The sequence below is a fragment of the Trichoplax adhaerens genome, genomic scaffold (assembly GCF_000150275.1).
Source record: "Trichoplax adhaerens TRIADscaffold_4 genomic scaffold, whole genome shotgun sequence".
In the NCBI taxonomy this organism is placed as follows: Eukaryota; Metazoa; Placozoa; class Uniplacotomia; order Trichoplacea; family Trichoplacidae; genus Trichoplax; species Trichoplax adhaerens.
This window is the reverse complement of record NW_002060946.1, coordinates 5,854,751-5,873,953: the sequence shown is the minus strand read 5'-3', so window position 1 is coordinate 5,873,953 and position 19,203 is coordinate 5,854,751. Positions and strand designations below refer to the sequence as shown.

The window sequence follows — 19,203 nt, the reverse complement described above, 5'->3', positions numbered from 1 at the left end:
TGCTGCAACATTCATATTTTTCCGACATGTGTATATGACTACATTAGGTAACGATGATCGCCTATTTTTCCTATGCAATTCCTTAGATAACGATGTTTGCTTGATAAAAGTTCTACTATAACTTTCACAGCAATTTTACGCTTCACGAACAAGTTAACTCGTTGAATTGCTCCTATCGAACTATCACAGCTTAATTATAAAGAAAATTAACAGCAAGGTATTATAATTTAAATTATTAGATACATTATAATTATTATTAGGCTATTTTAGAATGCATAGATCGTCTATTTTCCTTGTACCAGTTCCTAAGATGGTTTCATTTTCGGCTATGAGTAGATTCTCAATATTGTATCAATAAAAATTTATGAATAGGTCAAAATCAGATGCTAATATAATATTACTAATTCTTCTACGCGTATAAAACATGGCATAATTTGATATACAATATTGGAAATCATCTATCGTCTAAATTTCGTTAATAACCAAGTATTTAATATTCGCCAGTTAATTAATCACTAATTGTTGCGCAACAAATACTTATGCACCTTACGAAAGAGTTAAATTGCTAAATAACTCTAAAAATTGTTCATAATTAAAGATATCATTTGTATCATTGATCAATTTAGAATGAACAATTGCTTTAAGTATTGTATTCATTAATGACAAAATAAATTTGTCATAATCCGTATACATGGTAGTTCTATTTTCTTTAGATAAAAATGGAGTGTATAACTTTGTCTCATGAATTGGTCCTTGGTAGCCATTTACTGAAGCTTGTTGATGATCAGCAGCAGATTCATCATGTGTATTTTGATCTAGTGATACAGATATAGGCTTAGGTGATTCAGGGCTATAACTAGGCGATGGTAGAATAGCTATGTCATAATAGTTATCCAAATCAATGGGTTGATAAATTTCAGGAGAGAGAGGGTAACTTGCATCTTGGTCTATGTCTAATTTTTTCTTGCCAATTTGAATGTAAATCGAATTCGACTGAATGTCTTTTAGTTGTTTTTCGTTGGGACCAAACAAAATTTTCGTTGACAATAAAGATAGGCTTATGATCTGATTAGAACTTTCAGCGATATATGCGGCCACGCTTGCCATGTTTTGGATTATACCGTAAAATATATCCCGCATTTTTTTAAATTTTTTTATTTTTTTACGTGCAGTAGCTGATAATCTTTCTGTATTAAACGTGATATCTTTATCACGAAACTGTTTGTAAAGTTCATAACATGTAGAACCAAGAACATCTTTTCTATATTTTTCTTTCATAAGCCTAGGGATTACATTCCATGCATATAGACAACTATGGACTCCTGGAGCATGAATTTCATGATGCTTCTTCATTAATGCAACTAAACCAACAAAACATTGGGGACATGATAAATGGGAGCATCCTATGGCTTTAACTGCATAATCTTCTTTACTACACATTTCAGGGATACATATTTCAGCGTGAAATCCCTCCTGATTGAGAGCAATAAAAATGTCGCTGCAATAGCGCTCTAATTGCTGTGCTATCGAAGCGAGTTCACGTCGTATAAGTCTTAGGAACAAGTAACTATCAATAGAGTTTGTAATTAAACTTTGTTGTATCGTTTTCAACAAATTTTGTCCATCATTATATTCAAAATATTCTTTCAGAATCTCCGGACTTGGTTTTGTTTCGATAGATGGTTTTGGATCTCCTGTAAATGGAAGTAATTTACTTGCCATAACTAAATCTAGAATCGTTTTGACACCAGTTCTGTATAGTGTTAAGGTTTGAGTTCTTATAAAAAGAAATAATGTCAGCTTTATTTCGAATTGTTTTATTTTGTTAATAGAAAATCGCTTTAGATACTGATCGATAGCAAACAAACATGTCAAATAGGTATTCCTTACGCTTTGCTCTAGATTTAGTTTCAAGATGTACATCTGAACAAGTAATATTTTTATGAGTAGCTTAGCTGATTTTGAGACAATGTCAGCTCGTACCAGTTCGTCACAATATTTTAATATTAAACAATTTGGATCAGCTAAGATTGACCACTGATCTATATTAAGATCCTTCTTGACTAGCGCAAACCAATGATGAATTTCTGAACGTAAATTTTCAACAGAGGCAAAATTGTTTTTATATTGCTCCGTAAATTCTTGCTGATACGTTTTATATTTCTGGATAAGGTCAGCCATCATTTTAATATACGTCTTTCTCAGTTCGTCAAGGCTACCAAATCGTAGAATGGAGACTTTTTCACCAGGTAGATTAACTATAAACCTATCTAGTAGTAAAAATTGTAGATATTGTTCAATGGTAGCCTCTTCCTTTGTGATAAGCCGTATTTCGAAAGAATAGGACATGAACAATATCAACTCTTCCAATACATCGTCATCACAATCCTTCATCAGTACATCAAAACTACTCGATGCAGTTCTATATTTGAAAGCAATTAACGATTTTAAATTTTTAAACTCCCTCTTATTGATATTAACATGATAATCGCGACGAATTTTCTCTTTTAAATAAGTTGAAAATTCTAATAAAATTTGAATGGATTCATTCTTGCAGAGTACTTCAATAGAACTTTCAATAAATTCTTTAGACGGAGCCCGTTTAGCAATCCATAATTGATGCTGCCTTTTTATTTCGTTTTCTTCAGTTATATCTTTAAAACAGAAAGCGATTGAAATACAGCCTGAATCAAACAGTAAAGCTCTGCATAAATGGTTTAACAATTTATCAGGCGTAAACTTACTAGAACCTATATATCTAAATCCTTCTAGCCTACACCTCGAATAAATATGAGACCAATAAGAATACATGAATTCCTTTGCTTTTTGTTGTTGATTAATGTCAGAAAGATTTTCTATTAGGTTTTTAATGAAATGCGATTTACTTGTCATGTCCTCCAATGTTATGAAATGGTTTTCTAAGCGGTAACGTCAATACAGTCTACTTGATGTACTTATAATAAACTCAGTCAATCGGATTGATAAATTTGAAGAAACTTTATCACGACCAAATCTTAGCTGTTAAGTTAATCTGCAATAGCATAATTAGTAACATCTCCTAATCCGAAAATAAATTGAAAAGAGCTCATGATATACCTAGTGTCACAGTTTATATCATAACTACTGTGTAACCATAATGGATTGATAATAGAATTTATTTGCTTTTTCCAAATAGTAGCCAATATATGTTTGCTTAGTGGGAGGGCGGGTGTTAGCTTAGCTACCAATGTCGACTCTGAGACTCTCTTGATCAAATACTACTGCAGAGCTGATGATATCAGCCCTAATACAGTCGTGTATATCAGATGCACAGTACTATCAATTTATATTTATACGCCGTAATAATATTAATTTGATAGATAGAGGAGACCTCGATACACGCTAATAATTTTATATCACGTAAACATGATAAACTATTTGTTATCCTACGTGTGCATGATAGTTATACCAATAATTCTAAGTTCACTGAAAATTTGACTCTACTTTATTGTCGCCTTTAAGCTGTGTGATATGTATAAGCCAAAGAAGGTGAGAAAATTCTCATTAGGAACATTCAGAAAGTTTTATGCGATATTTATAATGTTGTATGAATTAACAGATAATTAATAATCATTGTAATCGGTGTTTATTGGTTCACTCACGAAGATCTTACTACAACATTGTTAAAATCCTTAGTATCGTATGTGTCTGTGACTCTAAACCCGATAATGTAAAGTACATGAAGATTTGATTATGCCGTGGTATCATTTTAAGCTATGCAGGCCTTGGCTACCTTATGTATACAATTTGAAATTATTTCCCACTTTATCTAGTCGTTCAGTCACTATGACCTTACCACATGGTTAAAACCCCTACTATCGTACGTGTCTGATTAGAATCCCAATATTGCCAAGCACGTAAAAGATTTGATTATACCGAATACTTGTATATATATCAACTTTGAACTATGTAGACTTTGTTGGTTAAAATTATGTTCCATTTATCTTGAAGGGCAACTAGTCCCTTATGGAATGGCAACTAAGCTCTTCGGTTTATACGCATTTAGCCTTGTCTCAAATTTTATTAACATATTAACGACAAAATATCGACATTGTCCAGTTAAGATATACCACATATGGTTTGGCAATAGTGAAGACTGCAAAAATTATTATTCTGCGGATTTTAAAATCAAAATAAAGTTGACAAATTTATCATAATTAGTATGAAAATTGATATCACTTCGCTACAAAGGAATTATACGTCTATGAGATAAAGTTAACATTGTCAGTGTAACAGAGCAATCACATATTGAAAATACAGCAGTTGTTCTAAAGGTATTGTAGCTTAACTAAAATCAATTGATATGTATTTGTATTTAAACATGTCATATCATATGCACTTTATGATGAAAGATTTAGAAATCGAGCTGTTTAGTTCTAGAAAATCCTAGCATTTCAATTAGTCGGTGAAGTAGTTCTTGCTACTTGTGTCATATCACATTTTTATACTCTTAATTCAATCATGTGATAGGCAATTAATGATCTCACGTATGCTTTAAGTTTCTACCTTATCAGATTATCTGATATAGCAAAAATTCCGGAACAATTAAATTTTTCGATTTTAAATTTTGTGAACGTATATATTATACCTGCTGTCTAAATTAATAAATATGAATTGTGCTTTTTGAAGCACAACCTGCATATATTAAAGTGACATTTTCTCTATCGATTATACAGAAAAGAAGCTTTAAACTTATTACAATAAACTGGCACTCTCTAGTCAATGAGTCCCGGTTTGACGGCAATGGAAGCAATACCACATTGCAAATTTGCAGTGGAATTCTTTTTCCTGTTTACAATAGTAACGTAATGTTCTATCAGAATTTAATTTAGCAGTGCTTTTTATATTCAGCCATTGTTATATGCATAGTTAGAAATTTCGTCAAAGTACCTCTGGAGTAATGTTTCCAATCTGTTAAAAGATTTTCGCAGGAAAAATCCGTTCATTATAGCTGCCGCTTTACCTTTAGTCAACTGTTGATCTGACCCTACAGTAATTTATGCTTGGAAATTAAATTTCGTTGAATACAATTCAGAGTAATTTTAATACCAAATACAATACCTTTCCATAGCCCTAAAGACAACCGCTTGATTAGTTTGACCTGGGCGTATGTCGCGGGTTGCGATCTCCAGCTTGCGTTGGGGCTTAAAATTTATAAAAATGGAACGAAGTTGGATTTTATTTCAAATATCCCAAAGCTTTGCATATGGACATGTAGACATAATATATAGTGCATAGATACAGATCGTATTAGTAAACAATACCTTGATAGCATCATTCTAGTCCTGCCGACTAATCGCTCCCCTGTGACAATTCCACACTTTAATGCGGTGGACTAAGAATGTGGAATCCAAATTTCAGTAATTCACAATATTGTTTAAAATGCTTCCGCAGAATCATATATGTTGTACAGTATTACCGCAGAGGCACTTGTCATGACATGATAATAGTTTTCCACAGATCTACTAGATTCATGATTTGCTAATACGGAAAATTTACACGAGCTCCGGTCCACGATATGTACAAAAACATCAAAGTTTCCTAAGCAATACATTTCGCAATTAATTTTTTTAAGATTACATCGTTGTATACTAGAAGTACTATTTTAAAGAATTAGTGTCACCTGCCCCATTCTTTAGAACATAAATGCTGTTTTTGTTGAGGGATAGACCCCAAACAGAATCTTTTCTAATTTGCATGTAGAATTTCCGCCACATCGTATAATGAACTTTATTAATCTCTTTATTATCAAATAATATCGGTGATATTTTAGGTTCAGAAGAATTGGTGTGATTCCACATGGCTGGGTCAATTTCACTGTTAGTCGGATAGTCAATCGAATGACCTAATTGAAGTTATTATTGAATTAGATACTGAGAACCTTTCATCACACAATACAACTTACGGATGCATATGTTTCCGATTAAACGCACTCACCCATTACGCTTTCTTTGGACATTTCGCGAGCTTCACTTAAGGATGAGGCATGGTAGCAATCAGTATTATTTTCACTCAGACTCTGCATTTCATGGTGAACTTTTACGAGATCTTGCCCTATCAGAAAAACTCAGAGCTCATTAAAAATTTCCAAAAATAAATAACCAAGCTTTAAGGGATCCCAACATTGAGGTACCTGATCGACATGATTACGTTGCAAAATCATGTACCTCAGTGATATTATAGACAAACCTTCGCAGTTAAAATTTGGCGGCAATCCTACTAGAGAAGGTAGTGTTACTATATCGCAACCCGAAAAGTTATCAAAACAGTCAAAGACTGTGCAGTATTCCTTGTCAGGAAATGTTCGAAGGCCACGGCCAACCATCTGTAACAACGATAGTGTTTCAATAGGTATTCAACGGGTTCTTAGCAACAAATCTGCATCACATAAATCATTCTACCTGCTGAAAGAGTGTTGAACTTCGCGTAGGACGTGCTAGAATTATGCAATCAATGCAAGGTATATCAGTTCCTTCTGTAAACACTCCTGAAATATCAAATATACAATGAATGTCTTTATTAATATAAATATAGCAATAATATCAAAAATACATTACGGATTCTAAATTATCTTTTCTTAGCTGATACGATTCTTACCACAGTTTATCATGACTGGAAATTTTTGTTCCTTAAAATTGCTTACTAATTCAGCTCTATCATCTGAAGGTGTCTGGCCGTCCACTAGATGAGCCTCTTTTCCCGATAACCGAAACGCCTACATATAAGAGTCGTACGTATGTTATATAAATAGCAGCGAAGATAAGCACTAAGCATTAACATCCACTATGATCCATTAAACTCGTATAAAATTTCATTAGTGAAGCAAGTTAAAATCATTCCTTCTACCTCAGTAAGATCTTTTGCATGCTGCCGATTAGCAGAAAATACCAATGTCGATTTGAAGTTATCTAATGTACAAGAGATACCATAAGGCAAACAGTAAGTGTTTAAAGTTCAATTGTAAACTCTACATACGTTTAAATCTCGGCTAATCTCAGCCAAGACAAAAAAATTTAGGCACCTTTATGATTCAACCATGCTTTAACAATGGTATTATTCCGTTCGGGGGTATTTATTTGCTTAACAAGTTGAGATACGACAAAATCAAACTGATTTTTAGCGACTTTGGATAGATCTGCATCAGTGTGGATTGAGTAAGCGTTAATAGGAGCGAGCCTAAAAAATAGTTTAGCAGAAAAAATTCTAAAAATATTCGGATTGGCTGTACAACTGCTGTAATGATTATTATGTTCCGAGTTTTTTTAATCCCGTGGAGTGAAGAACCATGGATATTAATTAATCAATAAATTTATAGATATTATTGCAAAATTAAAGGATAAAGTAGCATCATATAGAAAAAACTCCTCACCATTTTTCTTCCCACATTTGAAACAAAGTCCTAGAATAAGAAACTTGTTCATAGACATTGCCAAAACCGACACCATCACTTCTTTGAAGTGTACCAGTACATCCCCAAACCAAGATATCTGATCTCGTTCCATCTTTGTTCTTGATTGGGAGCGTTTCATCATTGAGTAAAGCATTAAAGTGACCCAGCACTCGCAAATACGATGTCGCGCTAGAATGGTGAGCCTATATATCAAAAAGAATATATATCTTGTATCGTAACTATAGGTAATAAAGTAACATTATTGCTGTTCCAGAGACAACTCTGGCTAAAGGATATAGCACACCTCGTCAATAACAATTAATTTAAACTGATTTGGGTCAAATCGTTCGATCCTGGAGCTATATTTGCGTCCAAGGGTAGGAACACTAGCCACTACCACATCAGCGTCTGGCGATGCCTGTCTTTTACCTTGTTCAATATCTACGCTCTAGTATTCACCGTGAATAAGCCATTATCATGATCGTATTTGGAAGCACTGGACTGCAGAGAGATACCAAAGCAATCATACTCTACTAACCTTTTGAGGTAGAGAAGAGCATAAATGGCGATAGGCTTGATCAATGAGCTCTTCTCGGTGCGCTAGAACTAATACTTTATTAGTTGTTGCATTTGGAGACGGTACTTGACCGATTAAATGAGAAAAAATGACCTGTAAATGTTTACCAAAAAATGATCATGATCATCGTATACAGTAGTCCAAGACGAGAACTGCTTATAACATTAGCTTCACAAAAATTAAAAAAATTGGCTTAGTGAATAGATCGTAACAGCTCCTATTTAATATAACCTTAACTTCAATTAAGAAGACTGCTATTTCATTTTACTTATTATTATAGAGGATATCATGTTCAATTGTTGATTTTCATTGCTAGAGTTAAGGATACGTATGGCACAGATACTGTCCACTATACAGTGTACTGTATATACAGTAGGTATCCAATATGCATACCGTTTTTCCACTACCGACAGGTAAGGAAACAACTTGTGATCTCGAACCATTTGCAAATAGCTCCAAGCACGTTTGAATACAGTCTTGCTGGTACGGTCTTATCGACTTGATAATACTTTCTCTTCCATGCTTGTAATCTTCAGTGCGATCGATTACGAGATTGCAATAATAACGGATGGATCGACTCCCAATGTGGATTTTTTGTACTCGCAAATGACGAAATAAAAATGCTGAGGTTATCATCATCCTATTTGATTCCAAATACTAGCTGAGGTCATCAATAGTGTAAATTTAAAAGCATCATCGAGGACACCTTTATAAAGATACTTTTGCAAACCTCCTTATTCCATCCTGGAGTAGCGACAGCTCAAACTTTGCAACAACTTCAGCCCTTCTAATGCAACAAAGTCTTGAGCTGAGCTCTTTGGCAGCTGTCAGCATTCCCGTCCGTCTGAAGCTTTTTCATTCATCATTAGACGCCTACGCGATCGCCATTACTAATCCACTATATAGACTTTGTATGAGCTAGTAGCGTAGAACCAGACCTAGAATAGTCCGATGAAGCCATAGTACAGTAGAATTCACTTCGAGTGGGCTATATCACTCCATATGGGGCAATTTACTTGCATTTGTGTAAAATAAGCTGTCGCTGCTGTTCCTCATACAGTAGATAGATGGGCAGTATATCATTATCTACTGTTATAGGACATAAGATCTGAGTGCGAAATTTATTTTGCACACTACAAAATGGACGCTAGAAAGGAGGTATATTTCAAGTGCAGAAATATCGATACTTACTGTAGTTTCAATCTTCCTCCTACATGTGTTGAAAGCATACATATCCTAAGCATACTTACGACATATTGAAGTGCAACGGAGAGGAAAAGGACTACAACAGTGTAGGACTGCACTCGGTATGGAACAAGTTAAGCAATATTGCGTAAAATGAACTGTCACCCCTTCCGCTCATGTAGATCTATATTGTGGTGATTTTCTGTCGACAACTAAAAGAAAAGAAGATTTAAGTGCGACGCTTATTTTGCACACAGTTGGTTCAAAAAGATCGAAGCTGATATTGTCCCTACTCTGCGATAAAATGTCACTGAAAGTAATGCATTACTAAGTATTACATGGTACAATAGGCTTGTGTAGAAGGAACTGTCACCCCTTTCCTCCTGTTAATATTATGTCTGTAATACTACAAGAGACGCCTAGGCATGACAATCTATTTTGCACACTACCAAATCAAGTACAGTTGGTTAAAATATGCATGTTTGGAGCACTAACTAGAGGATTAGTATAGAACTTTGGTCCATTATCTACAAATACATTGAAGAAATCCTTTCGTCTATACAACGTCTACGGATTTAATATACTGTATACGATACAACCCTACAGTACTAATGCAATCCCAATATAGACGTAACCATTGCAACCAAAATTGGCGCGCTGTTCCAATATTATGGCTAGACCGAAAATAATTTATTGATCAAGCTGACCAGCAAAATTATAACCTATCTCCATGATACTATGTACGACTCTATCTCATCTTCTATGCCACATCTATAGATAAATATGCAACTTAAGATCATAATCTGACCTTCAATCAAATATTATCGCTCAAGCATTTGCTATACTTTGTCCGTTGATTTTATTCTAATTGCGTCATTTAAGGACGAAGTGTGATTTGCTAATAGTAAATTTTAAAATATTTCCTTTGCATAGCTGTTTATAATTGCGTTATTTTAGTAGCAAGTGTGATTTATGAATATTAAATTGCTTCAGTCAAAGAGGTAGCAATACAATTTATTTGCTAAATTTCAATATGTACGATCGCATTGCTTATTAAGTGCAGTTGCAAAACCTGTAGCCAGCTGTTAACGGTAATGAATTGCAAACATGTAGGATAAATATATAGTAAGTATTATATAAGTTAGGGCAGATTTTAATGCATGATTATTGGATATTATTACTAGAGTCAATTATGATCTGGTAAAGGATGGCGTCTTCTGGTATAAATAATGATGATAAAGTAGATCTAATGGATATTAAAGGAAAGGTAGATATCTCGAATTGAGGTCCACTTGTACTAGTAACATTAACCGTATTATTATAGCCATGATTTAAATTATTTTTTTATATCACTATTCGTAGAATAGCATTACTTAAGATTTCACCCTTTCATATCCAGGTCATAGCTAGAATAATTGTTATATTTGACGGTAAAATTATTCACGGCATTGACTAATTGAGAACGTAAAAATATAGCACTTATCTCGAATGGAGTTCGATTTTATCAGAGTTGTATCGTAGTAATGCTTTAAGTATTTCTTAATACAGTTATTTCATACGATATTATTATTTCAATTTCACTCCTTGTATATCTATGTCCTAGCTAGAATAGCACTTGCTATATTTTATGGAAAACTAAAGATAGCTTCAATTATTTTGGAATGCAATCATATTGCATTTACGTACAACTAATACGGCCAAATTTAGAGTCGTAGAATAGTATTGTCTTAATCATTACCTGATGCGAATGCACGGATGATATCATTAGTGAAGCTTTTACTTCATCCATATCAATGTCATAGCTAGAATAAAGCTCGTTAAATTTATGAAAGAATTATATGTAGTTATGATTGCTTTGGAATACTGTATAAACAACGTCGTATTAATATTATATAGAATCGAATTTCTCGGAGTCCAAATTTGACTGAGGCCGTAAGCAATCATTCCACTGAAATACACGATGATTCAAAAATGGATGACCTTAGGATATCTTCTGATAAAAGTATGATTCAGTTCCCTTTACGAATATGCAACATAAGTTCTACTACTTTTAATGCTAGCTGTAACATATTCAATATTAGCAAGAGGCACAAGCCATGCTAATATCGCCAATTAATAATAATTATGTATCTTTAGGCATGCTACAAAAAAAGCTATCAGATAATGAAAATGTGCTAGTAATGAAAACAAAAAGCTATAACGAACAGGTACGTAAACTTTTAACATGAAATTGGTCTTCTGCCCACTTATGATAAGGTAATAATATCCAGATTTCCTTGTCTTTATCTATATCCTGTAGGTTTCAAGGTTGCAAAATCAAGTAATTAAGCTGCGTGCAACTGTAGAGAGAGGTGAAGCAGTTAAACAACAGCTCGATTATGAACTATTAAAAGTAAATAAGGACTTAAACCATGAACGAAGACAGGCATTAGAACGAGAATCAAGCCTAAGTGAAATTAATAAATCCTTAAGTGGTGTGTAATATAACAAATAACTCAGTTTTGACAGATGTATTATTAAAATAATCATAACAATGTAAATGAATCAGCTGTTACTTTCAACATACAAACGATATAATTAATCCCACGGAAATGTACTATTTATTCAAAGATCAAGTAAGCAAGGCAACAACTAAATGTCAAGAGTTGGAAAATAGTATGCAGCATCTTCATTTTAGATTACAAGAGGAGCAGAAAAAACAGCAAATGTTAATTGAAGAAACAGTAAGTTAACATCAATATTTTTGCGGTGTTGCTGCTTTCATTAATCCATTATGCTGCTAGGATAAAGTCTTGAATTCACTACGAGCTGAACGCGATGTTATTGAAAATGATAACCATAAACTCCAGCAGACCGTACAGGATTTGCAATTGTATGATAATAATTCATAATTTCAGTCTATTCGCTTCCAGAGAATCATTTGCTGTTAAAATTTTCGAAATAATATCTTATTATTAAATTTGCAATTCATTAATCATAGACAAAATGAAAATTTTTTGGAAAAATTGGCAACAGCGGAAGGTTTGTTCGACATGGATATTAATACTGCTATCATAAGCGCATATGTATTTCACTCATTCGAAAATCTACCCACATATCATTTCAATACTAGTCCGCTATAGCAACCAAAATCAAACCCTACAGCGTCAAGCTGATGAATTAAAAGGCATCACGTCTAGGAAAGAAAGCTTAACAGCAAACTTGGAGGTAGCAAGGATATGAAGACTCAGTATCATAAAATTAAAATTACATTATTATTTCGCTGTCGTTGATCATAAGTGACCAAATTGCTTGAATTAGTCTGCCCATAGAAAAATTCAAAATTTGGAAGAGAATATTGAAGCAGAACGTGCTGCTCACTTAGAATCTAAATTTAATTCAGAAGTTATTCAGGTCATTTGCAGTAGTTGCGCATCAATTTTTGTAACTAACAATGACCAGATCCTCGATCATTCATTAATATAGCTTAATATCTATGTTAGTTAAGGGTTAGAGATTTGGAAGGCGCTCTAGAAACTGAGAAAGCAATCAGAAACGATGCTAATGAAAATATAAGAGGCCTTCAGAAAAAGATAAAGTACGTTTCTATCTTACCAAGGAATGTAAAACAATTTTAAATTGCTTAATTAATTATTGTTTACTAGTATAATTTAATAATATCAATCTCAGATACTAAGTAGATAAATAAATAAAATGACTAAATTTATTTTCAATATCCCGATATATTTAGAGAACTGGAGATACTGAAAGATGAAAAAGATCAACAGCTTTCAAATCTAACTGACCAATTAAGGAGGTATGAATCAGTATTTTAGGTATTTCTTTTCAATTATAGCTTACTGGCTGCAAAATATGAATTATTTCTTATCAGTATCAAGACGGAATACAGCAGCAACCAAGAGACCCTGTTACGTGAAGTCGAAGAAAAGCAAAATATTGTTCAAGATTTATCCCGACAGCTAGATCGACATCATAACAATTTTCTCTCTTTGCGAGATGAATTAACCAAGGTAGACAAAAGTAGTTTAACTATATATAAGACACTGTAAGTTAGGCTATCTTGCCGAGATGAATGAACCAAACATCAAAATTTTGTTGGAAGGTCTTATTTTTTACTTTAAATATTCTATATTAGACTAAGAGAAGGCAGAAAGAACTGCAGGAAGAATATGGAAGCAGCACTAAAGCGCTAGAAGAGCTTGTCCTGTCGTTTTCTATACCACCGATAACCAGTCAAATCCGTGGTTAGTCTCTTATTCATTTTTGTCTATATCTTAAAGATTTCACTTACAGTTAACATGGGTAGGGGAATAAGTTCATTTAGCTCATTAACGTTGATTACTAGTGCAGAAAAATCTTCTTTAAGTCTGTTTGTAACGATAACCATCTTCTATGCTATACTAACTTAGAATCGCCGACAATAAAACCGTCAACAGCAGTGAGCAGCATTCGATTAGCATTTACGAATTATCAGAATCGAATTGATGAAAGCCAACAACAGGCAGGAATTTCAATATTGGATTTTGTTTTAAGAATAACAAGTATTAAAGTTACATAGAGGAGTTAATATTCCATAGAAATGTAGACTAGGATAAATTCTAGATTAATATTCACCATGTTAATACTTATTCTATGTAATATAAGATCGAAATATCTTTGGAAGATTTGTTTCGACGCCAGTGATTACATTAAATTCGTTATCATTATCTTCTAGATATTCTAGAGCTGGTAAAATAGTCTATTCTATATCACGTATCTTCCATGAATAAAAAATTTAACGTTAACGTTAATACTCTTAATCTGATTTGAATTACTTCGTGATCTATTACAGTTAAGTTATCTAAAAAAGGAAGTTGAGAAGCTCTCTACTGAGTGTGAATCTTACAAAGAAATGATCTGGTCTAGAGATCATGTCGTCGAGGTTTGTATTGGTATTCTATCAAGAAGAACTCCTGTCAATGTCTACTCGATCTTAAGTTGATCATGTCCTTGGCATTTTAGAAAACCAAAGATGCTCTATTATCAGCTCGTAACGATTTAAAAACGGCAAGAGAAGACCTTAAAGAAAATCAAAACGTCATCAACAATTTACGAATTCAATTACAGCAATTACATCAAAATTTATCTCACGAGTCGAATCTAAAAGAAAAATTAAACGACGAGGTAAACTTGTTCGCCGAACGATCAACTCTGTCAAATTTTATTTTATTTTGAAATAAATAATGTCGATAAGATTATATTTCATGATTATATTCTACATCCTTATTTATAGTTAATGTTAACCAAAGAGCATTACCAAAAGGAATTGGAGGTAAATATAGAGAAATTTTAAACTTAATTATAACAGATCCTTATAATATCTTGGAAGGTTTCATTTCTTAATTAAAGTAGGTTGAAGATGCTAGTTCAGCGTAGAACAGATATCAGCATTAAAATTGAGATGAATGAATTACAAATGCAATTTAATCGCTACTCGTTTTATCCACTGATGTGGACTGTAGGATCGGAAACAATTCCTTCATACCCTAAATCAGCGTTTTACTTCCAATAATCCACCAACTGCGGCTTTAAATTCAACGGAAAATGACGTTAGTTGGCCGGAATTAAATATTCGAATCATAGAACATATCGGTAACTTTCTTGTTCAGCTGGAAAAACGCAAAGAACAGGCAAGCTGAAATTTTTAGCTTCATAAGAATGCATTTAAAGCTGCATTGTGATGATTAATTTCTCTTTATCACCCGTTTATATTTATGTTAGGTCCAAATATTAGAAAAAGCTTGCCAAGATAGAGATCGTGCATTGCAAAAAATGCATAAAACCCACGAAGAAACTTTATCCAAAGTGAGGGATGATGATTTTTGCCATAGCATTTTCCAGTAGGATTGGTCGTAAATTTGATCAAAATATGAAGAATTCCCAGTTCTAATTAAGAAATCATAATAATTTCGGTTTCAATTTAATAGCTATTATCTAGTCATACGGCGAAAGAACGCAAACAGCAAGAGGAAAAAACAGAATTAGATGAGCATTACAATAAAATGTTGCTAGATCTACAAAATCGTCTAAAGGTTGGATCAGAACTTAAGTTATTACATATATAAACCGTTATTTTTTGTCTTGTGATTTATTCTCGGCATTTATTTTACTTGTCTTGTATGTACAGGATAGTCAGAATCAAATTCGGGAGATGGGGAATGAATTTCGTAAATTAACGAGCAATAAAGAAGAACGGAAAAAAGAGAATTCTGTTTTAAAGAAGCATTTCACTGAATTAAAGGCTATGAACGATGCATTAAAGATCAGCTGTAGCTTACTCGCTGGAGTGCTATGGCCGTTACAAAATCGTTTTGCAGATTTAATTACACAGAGAAACGTATTAACTCAACTATATGCAAAGGCTGAAGAATCGAAATATCATTTAAAATCTATCTGTGATACCTTACAGCAAGAGATGAAAGATTCAGCCATTATTCAAGCAAATAACGATCAAAATTCATGGGATTTACTACCCAACAAGAAACGTCGCAATATGTTTCAGTTATTCCGTGTTGGAGCCATTGCAGTTCTAGCAGCTAACCGATTAGTTCATTTAGTTCGATGCAGCCATTTTAAGTTTTTTACTGTGCCTCAAATATTCAATGTTGGGATATCGTCGGTTTATTATGGTGGTTATTTTAATGTTCCTAAAGCAAGATTTCAAGGTATTGCAAGTCAGTCACCGGCAAAAGCTATGCTGAACTCGGTCGCTGCTACAGCATGGCTTACAAGTCCAAGCCTCCAAATGCGATTGATCAAGGCTGCATCCGAATTACAGCATTATTTAACAAGTAAATTGGCTTAAATTTCATGATCTTTTCTTATTTTAGAGCTAGAATATATCTTTGTTTTTTGCCAAACAGTCGATTCAAAGCTAAAAGTTAACATATACTTAATCTTATATGAAAGAGATGGATAACATGCTTAGAATGTTGAAGCGAGGGGTGATTACAACTAAACTATCTATCTTCTTCCATCGTTTGTAATTGTTTAGGAGAAAAGCCGGATTCCTATTTCAGCCAAGATAGTGAATTGCCATACATTGCTCAAAGTACTTTTAGTAAAATTATCCGGGCTATTGAAGCGGAATTTTCATCGTTATCCACAGAAAAAACAGAGATAGAAGCTGCATTTATGTCAAAACCCTTAACCTTTTGGCTTGGTCGAGGATTTGAAAGATATCAAAAACGTACCTCTGTTGAAAATCAAGATATTGTAGCACTATCGGTAAATTGCAATCAAAGAGCTTAACAGTAATAGTATCGGTTTAGCAGGCTATTTTCTTTCTTGTCCCAAGGTATCCTATTTATTTTTACCTTTTTTGCCATTGATAGGAAGTTATACCTGATCTGCGAAATAAGCTGTTAGAGCTTACTCGTAGACTGCACTCAGCAGAAATTGAAAGAAGATCCTTGAGAATAGAAGTAACTAAACTGCAGCAAGAATATTTTGATAATAAGAAAATGAGAGAAAAGACGACAGAGCTACAGAAATCTCTGGATGAATTACACTTAAAGGTAAGAAAGATGTTTCTATAGTAATGATAAATTAATGTTAGCCTTGTTGAGGTAGTTGAATTAGCCCAATATCCATACTTTTTCCATTCTACTTCTTCCTAGTATAACGAAAGTGTTCCTGAAGCCAAATTTGAAACCATTTATAAAGAATTACAAAACGCATTACGTCGTGAAAGCGAAGCCCAAAATTTACTGAAAATCCAGTCCCAACAAATGCAAGATTTAGAATATCAGAGAACAAAGTATTCGCAAGAACAAGTTGTTAATGAGGCTTCCATAACAGCTAAGGCTAAGGTTAACTTTTTGATTTGGCAAAAATGATGCTTAACGAAAGGGATATTTCGAACGCTATAATTTATTCTGTTTTGTGTCGATAAAGCTGATTCAATCATACTTATAATTCCTTGCTTTCTTATCAAATAGGAATTATTTAAAATCAGAGAAGATTTAGAGAGGAAAGATCGATCACTTTACGAGGTCAATCAAAATTTTATTCGATTGGAAAACGATCATAAATCGGTATTAGCTGAACTTACCAAAGCTGAGAAATTGGTTAAAACATCTGCAAAGTAATTGCATTTCTAAGAGAAATTGGATCATAAATAGTCCAAGCTCACAGTAAACTTATTTATTGTGTCTATCTTTGCTTTCAGAGAACGGGAAGCTCTTTTATGTTATCTTAAAGCCGTAGAGGCCGCCCTTGAGCAGGTTCATAAAAATAATTAACGATCACTTGAATATATTTAATGACATAAAAGGCCCAGATACATTCTATACTTCATTGCCTATTAAAGCTAAAATTATTGAATACTCTATTCAGTTGAATATACTGTATTGGAATTGCGATTATTTCGAGATATCCCTATAAATTAATTCAATCTAGTGTGCTTACTTTTAATGCGTTTATATTTTATGAGATAAAACTATAAAATCCCCTTACATTGGTGAGAGGACTGTTCGTCGAATGTATATTTCTATAGCGGAGTTTTTCTAATCTTCGATGCGTTATGTAAACTGGGAGGAGCGATTCAGTTCTTTAATTAATTTTGTTCATCTGTTAGTTGCTATGTCAATATTGATATTATTTTGTATTATTGCATTAACTTGTAATTTCCCTTTAAAGAGTAAGCAACTCGCTCAGTCGCGAAATTTGGGTGATGCTAATCCTTACCAATATATGTTACCAAAGGTAATATCTTATATAGTGGAATCGTGATTAGAATAGTAATGAAAGAGGGTAATGGTATTGATGAATTTGTTGCTTGTATTTCAGTTAATCCTTCCAAGTGAACGCCTGGAAGCTGAAGGTTTTAAAGTTGGGCCAGAGATGTTAAGCTGTCAGGTACTAGCTTTACTAATTTTGAAAAGAGTTTCAGATCGTAGTATATTTTCCTCTAAGGGTAAAATTCAGGGCTTTGATTCCACTTTTAACTGAGCAATTTTTGATTGAATTATCTGAGGTACTACTTGAATCAGGAAACGCAGTAACAGCAAATAGTTATCACTTTTTTTTACTATAAGCTGTTGACGTTGTTGAGTAGTTAACATGTGTAATTGAATTATCTGTGGTACCACTTTGAATCAGAAAATGCAATCATAGCAAATAATTATGGTATGTCTTTCTGTAAATTGCCGATAGAGCGTTGTGAAAGCTTTTATGGAAGCCCAACAGCAGGTTCTATCTAAGGTTTCAGCTCTAGAAAGTGAACTAATGCCTTATAAAACGCATATTGGTACGCTTAAATCTGAATTGACTGCGGCATGCCAACGCCAGGTTAATGATATGGCACATACTTCACATCAATCGGTAGGTAGAAGTATTTTCGTATATGCTTGAGGCTACTTCTTAATGACATGCAGCTTTCTTGTATTAGGTCACTGTAGTAGTGTTAAAAAGGTGTAAAATGTGCCTGTATGGGCTACATAAAATTATTCATTTGCAATGAAAATGATATGCACTCGATCTTGTCCCATTTTCATAAGGGCATTACTTGAATTCTTTTCTAGGCAGATCATGGAATGAAAGGAAGTAGAGAATTTCGAGAACAGCCGCCAACTGTTGCCACGGAAGAATTAAACAATTATAATTTTATACCTCTTAAGTAAGTCAGTAAAGATTATGGTGAATATACTTGTATTGCCCTGAGTAGTTTATTTTTTAATACGAGTAGGGGATAATATTATAGTCTTGGTGTTACCAAATATTGATTAATTAGATAACTCATGTATTTTAGGCGATACCAGGACACGGTAGCAAATCCTGGAACAACTCGAGAATAAAACTATCCCCTAACTTGTGGTTACTATCTCATCAATAATGTGCTTAAATTTATTGATTGTACGTATGACAAGAAATCATTCATCAACTCAGGATCCATAAACGACAGACTCATATTCAAAGATCTCTTGTATGAATGAATAATCTTTGTTAGCTAATCCAATCGATGGTACTAATT

General features: G+C 33.4%; 3 protein-coding genes across 3 annotated transcripts; 1 reads left to right on the top strand and 2 right to left on the bottom strand.

The window, feature by feature from the left end:
- Positions 1-546: 546 nt before the first annotated feature.
- On the bottom strand, positions 547-2,892 carry TRIADDRAFT_55868 (uncharacterized protein; the record flags this gene model as incomplete). Its single annotated transcript, XM_002111597.1, has 1 exon — positions 547-2,892. One exon carries the CDS (start codon positions 2,890-2,892, stop codon positions 547-549), a length of 2,346 nt encoding a protein of 781 aa, XP_002111633.1.
- Positions 2,893-4,886: 1,994 nt separating this feature from the next.
- Positions 4,887-8,527, bottom strand: TRIADDRAFT_55867 (uncharacterized protein; the record flags this gene model as incomplete). Its single annotated transcript, XM_002111596.1, has 15 exons — positions 4,887-5,026; positions 5,101-5,183; positions 5,304-5,374; positions 5,459-5,580; positions 5,663-5,884; positions 5,977-6,093; positions 6,229-6,364; positions 6,441-6,526; positions 6,637-6,754; positions 6,886-6,947; positions 7,061-7,215; positions 7,409-7,632; positions 7,734-7,877; positions 7,968-8,099; positions 8,516-8,527. 15 exons carry the CDS (start codon positions 8,525-8,527, stop codon positions 4,887-4,889), a joined length of 1,824 nt encoding a protein of 607 aa, XP_002111632.1.
- Positions 8,528-10,398: 1,871 nt separating this feature from the next.
- TRIADDRAFT_55866 (uncharacterized protein) lies at positions 10,399-19,027 on the top strand (the record flags this gene model as incomplete). Its single annotated transcript, XM_002112101.1, has 31 exons — positions 10,399-10,458; positions 11,088-11,193; positions 11,328-11,398; positions 11,491-11,665; positions 11,802-11,914; positions 11,975-12,063; positions 12,172-12,212; positions 12,304-12,398; positions 12,492-12,584; positions 12,674-12,768; positions 12,922-12,987; positions 13,027-13,201; positions 13,327-13,435; positions 13,601-13,629; positions 14,023-14,112; positions 14,193-14,354; positions 14,464-14,502; positions 14,693-14,779; positions 14,952-15,035; positions 15,158-15,262; positions 15,358-16,021; positions 16,225-16,457; positions 16,565-16,747; positions 16,850-17,041; positions 17,171-17,316; positions 17,401-17,455; positions 17,871-17,936; positions 18,021-18,089; positions 18,387-18,554; positions 18,755-18,849; positions 18,982-19,027. 31 exons carry the CDS (start codon positions 10,399-10,401, stop codon positions 19,025-19,027), a joined length of 3,801 nt encoding a protein of 1,266 aa, XP_002112137.1.
- Between the last annotated feature and the right edge of the window lie 176 nt (positions 19,028-19,203).